The sequence below is a fragment of the Rosa rugosa genome, chromosome 7 (genome assembly GCF_958449725.1).
Source record: "Rosa rugosa chromosome 7, drRosRugo1.1, whole genome shotgun sequence".
Classification (NCBI taxonomy): domain Eukaryota; kingdom Viridiplantae; phylum Streptophyta; class Magnoliopsida; order Rosales; family Rosaceae; genus Rosa; species Rosa rugosa.
Window position 1 is genome coordinate 34,686,021 of NC_084826.1, and position 11,969 is coordinate 34,697,989.

Genomic DNA, 11,969 nt, shown 5'->3' on the forward strand with positions numbered 1-11,969 from the left:
GCAAAGCCTCGATTGTCCGGTTGCAAAAATGAGAACCTCCATCACTGATCAGCACACGTGGCACACCAAACCTGGAAAATATGTTAGTTTTCAAGAAACCTGCAACCACTTTTGAATCGTTAGTCCTGGTGGCTTTTGCTTCCACCCACTTTGATACATAGTCCACAGCCAATAGTATATATAAACAGCCATTAGACGAAGGAAATGGGCCCATAAAGTCAATGCCCCAAACATCGAAAATTTCTACAGTTATTATTGGGCTCATGGGCATTTGATCTTTTGGGCCAAGATTACCAGTCCGTTGGCATCTATCACAAGAAATACAAAACAAGTTTGCATCCTTGAAGATAGTGGGCCAATAAAATCCACAGTCTAAGACCTTCAAGGCCGTTCTACGAGGCCCAAAGTGGCCTCCACAAGCCTCACTATGGCAAAATGACAGAATTGACCTATGCTCAGACTTTGGGACACATCTCCTAATGACTTGGTCACTACAATGTTTCCATAAATAGGGCTCATCCCAAATAAAGTGCCTAGCCATTTTCTTCAATTTATCCTTACTAGCTTTGGAAAGTGTGTCAGGAAATGTCCTAGTGACTAAATAGTTAACTATATCCGCATACCAGGGCACACTAACCTCTATCCCAAAGAGCTGCTCATCTGGGAAAGTTTCCTGTAGGGGCTGGATGTCCTCCTCATGTACTATCCTGCTCAAATGGTCCGCCACCACATTCTCGCTTCCCTTCTTGTCCTTGATCTCTAGGTCAAACTCCTGCAGCAGCAAGATCCATCTAATCAATCTGGGCTTGGCCTCCTTCTTGATCATCAGATATCTCAAGGCTGCATGGTCAGAGTAAACAATTACTTTAGAGTGTAATAAATAAGAACGAAACTTATCTAAAGCAAAGACTACAGCCAAGAGTTCTTTTTCAGTGGTGGAGTAGTTGAGCTGGGCGTCGTTGAGGGTCCGAGAAGCATAGTAAATAGCATAGGGCTTCTTATCCTTCCTCTGGCCCAACACAGCTCCAACAGCATAGTCTGATGCATCACACATAAGCTCGAAGGGTAGACTCCAATCCGGTGGGCACATGATGGGGGCCGTGGTCAACAACTCCTTGAGCTTTTCAAACGCCTTCTTGCAATCCTCATTGAACACAAAGGGCACGTCCTTTTGCAATAGGGCACACATAGGTCTCGCCACCTTGGAGAAGTCTTTGATGAACCGCCTGTAAAATCCTGCATGGCCAAGAAAAGAGCGTACCTCCCTCACAGTTGTGGGGGAGGGTAAGTGACGTACAAGATCAACCTTAGCCTTATCTACCTCAATGCCCCTAGCAGATATTATGTGTCCTAACACTATCCCTTGTGTCACCATGAAGTGACACTTCTCCCAATTCAGCACAAGGTTAGTTTCTACACACCTCTCAAGTATCAATCCTAGATTCTCTAAACAAGTATCAAAATCTTTACCGAAGACACTAAAGTCGTCCATAAAGACTTCAATAATATTTTCAATGTATTCTGAGAAAATGGAAAGCATACATCTTTGGAAAGTACCTGGTGCGTTGCATAAGCCGAAGGGCATGCGCCTATAAGCAAAGGTCCCAAAGGGGCACGTGAAGGTCGTCTTCTCCTGATCCTCGTGGGCTATGCAGATCTGGTTGTACCCACTATATCCGTCCAAGAAGCAATAGTAGGAATGGCCCGCTAAGCGCTCCAACATCTGGTCAATAAAAGGCAAGGGCATATGATCCTTCCTCGTTGTGGCATTCAGCTTCCGGTAGTCGATACATACCCTATGACCAGTCACTAATCTCTGGGGCACTAGCTCATTATCCTCGTTCTGTACCACTGTCACCCCAGACTTCTTGGGCACCACTTGCACTGGAGAGACCCACTTACTATCAGAAATGGGGTAGATCACCCCACAATCTAGCAACTTGATCACCTCGTCTTGGACCACCTTCATCATGGGCGGATGTAGACGCCTTTGGGCTTCTCTTGTGGGCTTGGCGCCATCTTCTAACAGGATCCGGTGGACACACGTGGTTGGGCTGATCCCCTTGATATCTGCTAGAGTCCAACCAATGGCAGTCTTGTGCTTCTTCAACACGTCCACCAACTTCCTTTCTTGCTCTACCTCCAGCGTTGACGATATGATCACTGGGAGGGTCTCCTTTTCTCCTAGGTACGCGTACTTCAAATGCTCAGGGAGTACCTTCAATTCCAACTTGGGTGCCTGAACAATAGAGCGTAGCATTTTATTAGTAGAAACCGGAATTGACAAATAGGAAATTGACCTCTTTATAGGCTGAGCCTCCAGTGAGGCCACAGTCTTGATCACTCTAGGCTCCTCAACGTCCCACTCAACCTTGGGGATAGGTACCCCATTTGCATCATATCTGACCCCCTCCTCTAGGGTCAGAGCCAATTCATCCTCAACCATTGCTTCAGAAAAAAAACCTGCGCGAGTGAATCAACTACATCAATAGCAAAGCACGGTTTCAAGTCAGAAACAGGGTACCTCATGGCTTCAAGAATGTTGAAGCGTATAACATCACCATCAAACTCCATGGTGAGAGTCCCTTTGTACACGTCGATCTTCTTTCTTGCAGTCCTCATAAAGGGACGCCCTAAAAGTAATGGAGTGGTATTTAGGGGTGATTCCTCCATGTCCAATACGTAGAAATCCGCAGGGAATATCAGATGGTTTACCTGCACAAGAACATCCTCAACATACCCTTGAGGGTATTTGTTAGACCTATCAGCAAGTTGAATGACAACATTATCCCTTTTAAGAGGGCCTAGACCTAGGGACACATACAAATTATAAGGCATAACATTTATGGATGCCCCTAAGTCTAACATCACATTTTCAAACCTGGTGTCACCAATGATACAGGGAACAGAAAAACTCCCTGGGTCCTTCAACTTTGGGGGTAGTTTCCTCTGGATAACGGCTGATACCGTCTCGCTCATTTTCACCACCTCCTTCAATCTTGTCTGCCTCCTTGTGGTGCAAAGCTCCTTCAAGAACTTGGCGTATTTAGGCACTTGTTTGATGCACTCAATCAGGGGCATATTCACTTGAACCTTCTTGAAGATTTCCAAGATCTCTTGATCAGATTTATCTTTCTTCGTCTTGGCAAACCTGCTTGGGAAAGGTATAGAAACAACTGGGTTAGTCTTAATTAAACCACTAGAGTTAGGAATTGTACCTTTGGGTGCCTCAGCTTGGGGCACGTTAACTTCCACCCTTGATGTAGCTAGGTCCTTCTCAACATCCTCCTTAGACACCTCCACAACGTCTTCTTCTTCATTATGGGCCGCTTGGATCTTCTTGTGGGCTCTGGGAGGGTCAACTAGTACGCGTCCACTCCTAGTGATGATGGCTTGGGCGTGCTCATTCCTTGGGTTAGGCACTGTGTTGCTCGGTAGCTTCCCTGTTTCAGCAATTCGACCCATGAAATCCACCACTTGGCCCATTTGATTCTTGAGCTCTGCAATATCCTTTGAATGGGTCGCCTGTCCTACAACCAAAGCTTGAGTAGCCGTGTTAAGTTGTTGTTGCCCCGCAGCAAGGGACTTCAACAGTTCATCATAATTAGGGGCACTCAAAGTATTAGAAACAGGAGGTGGAGGGACAGAATTGGGAATACCAAAAGTTTGAGGTACCTGAGGCCTCAAAAACAAACCTGGTGGGCGCTGAGAATTCTGACCTGGGCCTTGAGGTGGTCTCAAGGTGTTATCATTGTTGGCCCAACGAAAGTTGGGGTGATCTCTGAGCCCAGGATTGTACGTATTGGAGTAAGGGTTGTACCTCGGGCCGCCTTGACCTCCATGATACCCTAGGGCGTTAACAGATTCCCATCCTTCTGGAGAGGCAAGCTAGGTACATTTATCAGTGGGGTGCCCTTGAGTCGAGCACATCCCACACACTTGAGCCATTGCTCCTCCTCCATTACCGTTTAAGACTTGAGACAGCAGAGTAGACATCTTGTTGACCTTGTCTTCAAGAGCAGAGTTAGTGGACACCTCATGTACCCTCCGTTGAGTGGAAAGCACCCCCTCATATTGCTGATAGTTTAGTGCACGATTAGTAAGTAGCTCCCTTGCATCAGCAGGTGTCTTATCCATAAAGGACCCTCCAGCAGCAGCATCTAACAGACCACGCTCATTAGCGGTGAGTCCTTCATAAAAATAGGTAAGGAGGGACCCCTCACTCATCCCATGGTTAGGGCATGATGCTACAAGGCTCTTAAACCTGTCCCAATAATTGCAGAAATTCTCCTCATGTCCTTGCGTGATTCCACTAATCTGCTTCCTCAAAACAGTGACCTTTGAGGCAGGAAAGTACTTCGTAAGGAACTCGCCCTTCATCCTATCCCAAGTGTTGATAGTCCCAGCAGGCAGCTCAAATAGCCAAGTCTTGGCCTTGTCCTCCAAAGTAAAGGGGAATGCCTTCATCTTCAAGATATTGATATCAGCTCCTTTAGGGCACATACTCCCACAGACAAACTCGAACTCCTTGAGATGCTTATTGGTGTCTTCACTACTCATCCCATGAAACTTGGGTAGGTGATGCAGAAACCCACTCTTTAACTCAAAATCATCATTAAGCCCCTCTCCTGGTTCTGGATAGGCAATGCATAAGGGCGCAGCACCCCCACCTGTAGGATTAGACAGTTGCCTAATAGTCTCAGCCATTGGTGCTTGTACTTGCTCAACACGGGCGTGCTCTTCCTCTTCTTCCTCTTCTGTATTCGCAACGTCCTCTTCAGTGACCTCCTCTTCCTCCTCTTCAAAGACTTGTTCTTCTCCTTCTTCAGAATGGTCAGGTTTGTTGATCTCCTCGGTTGATCTAGTTGAGGAGTTATAACCTGAATAGTTAGAGTCCTGAGAATCCCTCCTTTCTAGAAGAGGGCGGTCTGAAAAAGTGAGTTCTGCCCTTTGCTTAGCACGTTCCAATTTCTCAAAGAGCTCCTTAGTCTTATCAGAGACAGTGGACATTCATGGACCTTTAAGACCAAATCAAGTGTTAGTAACATATACAAGGTTCGAAATACAAACATTATGTCTTTCCTACTTTCTAAGTTACTTTTACATTTACATACTTAGGTACTGGAACAGAGGACCTCGTTTGTGCAATGGGACTATAGAACAGCTACCCTCGACAAGGTCATGTTTAATCCAATATACCTTAAGCATGTCACATAACATTTTTTATTTTTTTTTTTATCTTTTTTTTTTTTTTTAAGTTTAAGTTTGTTATAAACTTAGTTAATATCTCAATTGATTTCAAGTTGTAAGTCGAGCCCAATAGAAACCACTACTATTGGTGAGATACGATATAGGGATAGTCGCCTAGACATAAGTCTCTTTCCTTTGTTTCAGAAGGCCGAATGGCCAGATTAAGAGTTAAGTGAGAGGGAGGACTCATTTTGGTGATACTACGGAGGCAACTCCCTCATTGAGGTTTAGGTCCCTATCGGCTACTCCCACATAGTGGTGTACGCACATTCTATAGTATCTCTGAGATCCAATTTAACCCATCACCCAGGGTCTCAACCTTAGACACCATCCGTATGCCCCTTACTCAGCTGGGAAATTAACTTATGTGTTAGACCGTTCTCCAAGTGTTAATAAAGGCCGCCCTCAACCCCAAGAGACCTTAGCAAGGTACTATTGAAGGGTTTAGGCCAATATTAACAAAAGGGCCCTTGTCTACTCATACGATTTTACACACTTAAAACAATTAAGTATTTAACTAAATTAATAACAACCTAAGTATATTAATCTAAGTAAAACACATACAATTTACAACATGCTAAAAAAAACAAACTTCTACAAATTGTACAACAATTATAAAAGACATGCTTAATTTTGTAACACTCATAAAACTTAAACTAAATCACAATTATAGCTTGGCCTAACATAAATCGCAATTTGTCACCATTCCACAAGTGTAGTACAAAAATTAACATGCATTCTATATACAACAAAATCGATGACACTTTAAGTGCAAGGGATTTTAACAATCCCCGGCAACGGCGCCAAAAATTGATGCGGCTGAAATAGCCTCACAATTTAACCCTGCAAAATGTAGTTGTCAGTATAGGATAAGCAGGGATCGTTCAGTCCGGGGATTGTAGGGTACACCTACACAAAAAGGTCAATTAACAAATAAAAGAATAAAATGGGGGTTTTGAAATTTGGTTCCTAATCTACTTAAAATAAAAACAAAACAAATAAAACTATATACAATGATCGACTTCCCTAACCTAGACCAATACCACTCAGAAATTCATTTCAACATGCTACAAAACTGTGCCCATCTTAAATGCATAGATAAGAGCCCAAATGAAAAGCCTCAGCGGATCAATCCATTTATCTGATTCGTTCTAATGTAGGCTTGGATCGGAAAAGTCCTTACCAAGCCTAATACTACTAATTTTCGAAAACACTCAGCGTAATTCTCTTAACTAGTAGTATTATCTAACCCTCGAATCAACTCACACGTGCAAATTAACCATTACACATAGAATTTAACACATAATTTCCAGAATCGTTTAATCATTAAAGCATGATTTTTACCACTTTTTAGAACTAATTGCTACTTGTTTAACTCAGCGCCTTAACAAATAACAATTACCCTTGGCAAATTAAGCAAACACACAAGAACTCTCACCATTATTCTTGCATGCAAACTTATGAACCTAACTCTGAAAATTACCTAAACACATAAAAGGGCACAAGATTGTGACATGCATCATCAAAGAATTCTCGAAATTAACTCAATAATAAACTGAAAATCTCAAAAATATTAATAAAAATATTCTGAAAATTTCATGTCTCCAATTACACAACTCGCAAATCCAAACACACAAAACCGAAATAAAAATTGTAAGTAGAGTCATAGTTACACTTTGAAGCTTTCCTCAGCGGCTTGGCAACAAGGTGATGAACTCGTCTCTGCTATGGTGGTGGAGCGTCCTTGACTCAGCGCCTAAGAACTTCGTAGAATGATGGATGGATGGTGGTCACGGTCTTGTAAGTGATGGAAGTTTGAGAAGTGAATTGGGCAAAGTCTTGGAATAGCTTTTGGCCAGGAAGTGATAGGCCGGGAAGTGATAGGCCGGGAAGTGATACTAATTCTGGTATGGACGTTGCCTATTTATAGGAGAGCATTGGTTGGCTTTTGTCGATCATACCCTTCATCATTGGACGGATGGGATTGCATCATAATTCCTTTAATTTTCCAACTGAAAACGTCTCCTTTATGGCCTTAACTTCTCTCATAATGGGGTCTTTTAACAGCTGAAACGTCTTTCTCCTTTATTTATTTTCCAGTTGAAACATCTTTCTCCTTTATTCCGCAAATGAAAACGTCTCTCCTTTATTCCCCAACTGAAAACGTCTTTCTCCTTTATTTCCCTTCTTCATTGCTTGGTCAAACGTCTTTAAATGCTTTATTTTCTGATTCCATCGTTGCTGTTTCCAAGAGTTCCACCAGCCAAGGTTTCCTACAACAAGCAGGAGAATATCAGAATTTTCTAGAGAAAATAAAGGGAATTAAAATGTAAAGACTGCAAAAACAGTCGACAGTGAGGAATCCTGATCCAGCTAGGATTTTTCATGAATTTATCTTTTTCCGCTTATTTCACGCCAAACACTCTACAATACTCTTAAAATGACTCGATGACTCAAAACACGAAACTTAAGGGAGAAACAAAGCTAAAATGGGGCATATACTCAATAATATCGTCGCACTTTATGCTCCTATCAAATTCCCATGTTGTCACCTTGTTTTTCTCCTTAAGTATTACACGGCAAATTTAATCCCCAAGGAAAATATATTTTCCTTTTTAAAAACTCTTCCTTGATTTCCTCTTGCTTTGGACGGCAAAACTCTTAAGTCTCCACATTTTTCTCTTGACGTCACAAAACCCTAGTTTACATGGGCTTTATCCACTTTTGCCGAAAGTCCATCTTGCTTGATAATTCTTGGGCCTTCTTGCGTCCTCTTCAAGCCTTGATGTCTCCAACGTCATGTCCATCATAATTTCGATCACACATCTCAATGGGCTTCAGAGTTTTGCTTCACACAGTTTCCTCTTTCGAACAGGATTTCCTGGTTGGACCAGGAAAGCTTCATTTCTTCATTTCTGCTCAATTGTGTGGTCCTTTGCATCTCATTTTTGCTCCCCTTGGTGTTCGCAAGCTCCTATTTCCATTTGTGAGTTCATTTCCACTTTTTAGCTCCGAGGTCCTGAAAATAGAAACTATCAATAAAAATAGAAACTTTCCTAAAATGAAAAATGGTAACTTTCCTAAATTGAAAATGGGAAACTTTCTAAAAATGAAAAATAGAAACTACCGAAAATGGAAACTTTCTACAAATAGGAACTTTCCCAATCGAAGAATGGAAACTTTCCTAAACAGAGTTTTATTAAGGGAATAACGCAAGAAATGTAAGGAAATGCAGTTAAAACGTCGCATTAAAATGCTCCTATCACACCCAAGAACTCTCACCGTTATTCTAGCCTGCAAACTTATTAACCTAACTTTGAAAATTACCTAAACACGTAAAAGGGCACAATATTTTGAAACATGCATCATAAAAGAATTCTCGAAATCAACTCAATAATAAACTGAAAATCTCAAAAATATTAATAAAAATATTCTGAAAATTTCATGTCTCCAATTACACAACTCACAAATCCAAACACACAAAACCGAAACAAAAATTATAAGTAGAGTCATAGTGACACTTTGAAGCTTTCCTCAGCGGCTTAGCAACAAGGTGATAAACTAGTCTCTGCTATGGTGGTGGAGCGTCCTTGACTCAGCTCCTAAGAGCTTTGTAGATTGATGGAAGGATGGTGGTCTCGGTCTTGTAGGTGATGGAGGTTTGAGGAGTGAATTGGGCAGAATCTCAAAATAGTTTTTGGCTAGGAAGTGATAGGCAAGGAAGTGATCATAATTCTGGTCTGGACGTTGCCTATTTATAGGGGAGCATTGGTTGGCTTTTGTCGATCATACCCTTCATCATTTGGACGGATGGGATTGCATCATAATTCATTTAATTTCCCAACTGAAACGTCTCCTTTATGGCCTTAATTCCTCTCATAATGGGTCTTTTAACAAGCTGAAACATCTGTCTCTTATTTATTTTCCAGTTGAAACATCTTTCTCCTTTATTCCCCAACTGAAAACGTCTTTCTCCTTTATTTCCCTTCATTGCTTGGTCAAACGTCTTAAATGCTTTATTTTCTGATTCCATCATTGCTGTTTTCAAGAGTTCCACCAAGCAACGTATCCTACAAAATGATAATGTTTTAGAGAAAATAAAGGGAATTAAAATGTAAAGACCGCAAGAATGTTGACAGTGAGTAATCATGATCCAGCTAGGATTTTTCATGAATTTTGCATTTTCTGCCTATTTCACGCCAAACACTCAACAATACTCTCAAAATGATTTAATGACTCAAAACACGAAACTAAGGGAGAAACAAGGCTAAAATAGGGCACATACTCAATAATATCGTCGCACTTTGTGCTCCTATCATTGAGACTTTTATCAATACATGTCCCTGATTCTGGAAAGGATAAAGGCACCCTAGGAATTATCACCATTGCCAAATAAGCATGTGTCCCAAATTGTGTGCACAAGATGTACAACCCCCTAGATAAACCCCTTTGAGCGTACAATTGTAAGCCTTTTCTTTCATCACCCTAAATATCCTTAACCCCAAACCCTTAGTATAGTTACAATCCTACCATTTGTTCTAACAACTTAGTGGAGCTATCTTTTGAGACTTACTACATGGATTTGGCGTTAGAGATGAACATTTAGAAGAGGTGAAAGTTCGAGTGTGGGGGTAGACTTGTCTATGAAAAAAAAAATTATGTGAAAGCTGTGAAAAAGAAAATGAAAAAGAAAAGAAAAGAAAAAAATGTGTACGGCTAGAAAAGAAAAAGAAAGAAAAAAAATTTATGGATTTTAGTCCCCCATACTTTGTGGATTTGGAGTTTGTTTTGAATTGAAGGCCCACTATCGAAAAAATTTGGTTTTTGTCCAGTTCACGAGATTTCAAGGGAAGTTTAGAATGAAGATTAGGCCCAACATAAAGACACTAGGCCTTTTATTTTACCTCTATGGGTGTGGCGTTTTGCTTTGGTGGATTTATAGAAGTCTCTACATCTACATGAGCTCTGCTAGGTTTTTAGGACACTTTGTTAAATTCCTTACCCTTGATAGGAGCATTTTAATGCGACGTTTTAACTGCATTTCCCTACATTTTCTGCGTTATTTCCTTAATAAAACTCTGTTTAGGAAAGTTTCCATTCTTTGATTGGGAAAGTTCCTATTTGTAGAAAGTTTCTATTTTTGTAGTTTCTATTTATCATTTTTAGTAAGTTTCCATTTTCGGTAGTTTCTATTTTTCATTTTTAGAAAGTTTCCCATTTTCAGTTTAGGAAAGTTGCCATTTTTCATTTTAGGAAAGTTTCTATTTTTCTTACTAGTTTCTATTTTCAGGACCTCCGAGCTAAAAAGTGGAAATGAACTCATAAATGGAAAGAGGAGCTTGCGAACGTCAAGGGGAGCAAAAATGAGGAACAATGGACCACAGAAATGAGCAGAAATTTTCCTGCTTCAACCAGGAAACCCTGCGAAAGGGAGGAAAGCTTACCAATGAAGTTTCCAACGTTACCATGAAAAAGAAATGGAAGAATGAAGTGTTATGGCGTTGGAATGTATAAAGGCTTGAAGTTGAAGCAACAAGGCCCAAAAACTCTCAAGACTTATTGGATTTTCGGCAAAATGGATCAAGGCCCATCAAGGCCCAAGCAATTAGGGTTTGTGACGCATGGAAGAAACCCTAGAAAGGTTTGCCGTCCAAAGCAAGAGAGAAAGAAGGAGTCTTGCCTTGAAAATCAGAAAATAATAAGAAGATTTCGTGGAGATTTTATTGGGAGACTTTTAAGGGAAGAGAATATGTGTTGAACACAAAGAGCTCTCAAAGGAAGTCTAGATACATTCCTATATTCTCTAAAGGAGTTGTTGCCGAATTTCAAGAGATAAAATCAGAATATTATCATGGTATTTCGGCAAGAAAATCAAGGGAAATATTCTAGAAAATTATGTGATTGGTTGATACATGTCATAGGGCTTACTTGGCAAGATTCTATTGGAGGAAATTATGTGGAGTTAGACATTGTTGCCGTGAGTTTCTCTAGGGTTTTGCACGGCCTTGGAGACCAAGTTGCCGTTCCCTATATAGTCTCCCCTCTTCTCAACGTCAAGGGTTCCCCTCTCCATACAATTTACAACTCAGAAAAATCAGAAAATCCCTCTAGCATAGCCGTGAGTTTCTCCATCCTCTAGGGCAACCACGAAGTTCAAGCAAGGCCAAGGAAGAAGAGGACAAGCCGTGCACATCATCCATCACCATCCTTGAAGATTGCTTTCGAAATTCAAGAGACCATTCATCCCATCTCCATCTCTTGGTGTAATCCGATTCTCCTTGTAACCTTTGCTTTGTAATTTTCGTTGGTTATGCCCTAGTTGACACATGTGTTTGAACAAGTTTCGAATTCTGAAATTCTATGATTAATTGTTAATTTTCAGATTCATGTTTTGCGATTTATGGTTGCTTATGTGTGAGTGTTTGATTAAATTTGCATGATAGATAACTTTTGTATTTTAATCTTATGTGGTTGCAAACACCTAGGGTTTTTATATAATTGGTGCTACGAATTTAAGAACATGAATCAACTTTTTGGTTTTGTGTTCTTGAATCAATAAGTAGTAAAGGTTTTGTACAAAAACCGAATTTAATCAAAGAAGATTGCAATTAGGTGGACTTTTTCATACTAAGTTGCACATTTGAATTGATAGCCTTTCTAGATGCTTAATGCGTTAGACATGTATGATTGACTAGCTTTCTAGGGCTTGAATGCATGTT

At 40.7% G+C, this 11,969-nt stretch overlaps 1 protein-coding gene across 1 annotated transcript; it reads right to left on the minus strand.

The window, feature by feature from the left end:
• Nucleotides 1-3,888: 3,888 nt before the first annotated feature.
• Nucleotides 3,889-7,014, minus strand: LOC133723214 (uncharacterized). The gene is made up of 2 exons (XM_062150030.1): nt 6,924-7,014; nt 3,889-5,018 (listed from the first exon to the last, which is right to left on the minus strand). The coding sequence occupies exon 2, from the start codon at nt 5,008-5,010 to the stop codon at nt 3,889-3,891; it is 1,122 nt and encodes a 373-aa protein (XP_062006014.1). The 5' UTR covers nt 5,011-5,018; nt 6,924-7,014.
• Nucleotides 7,015-11,969: the final 4,955 nt, after the last annotated feature.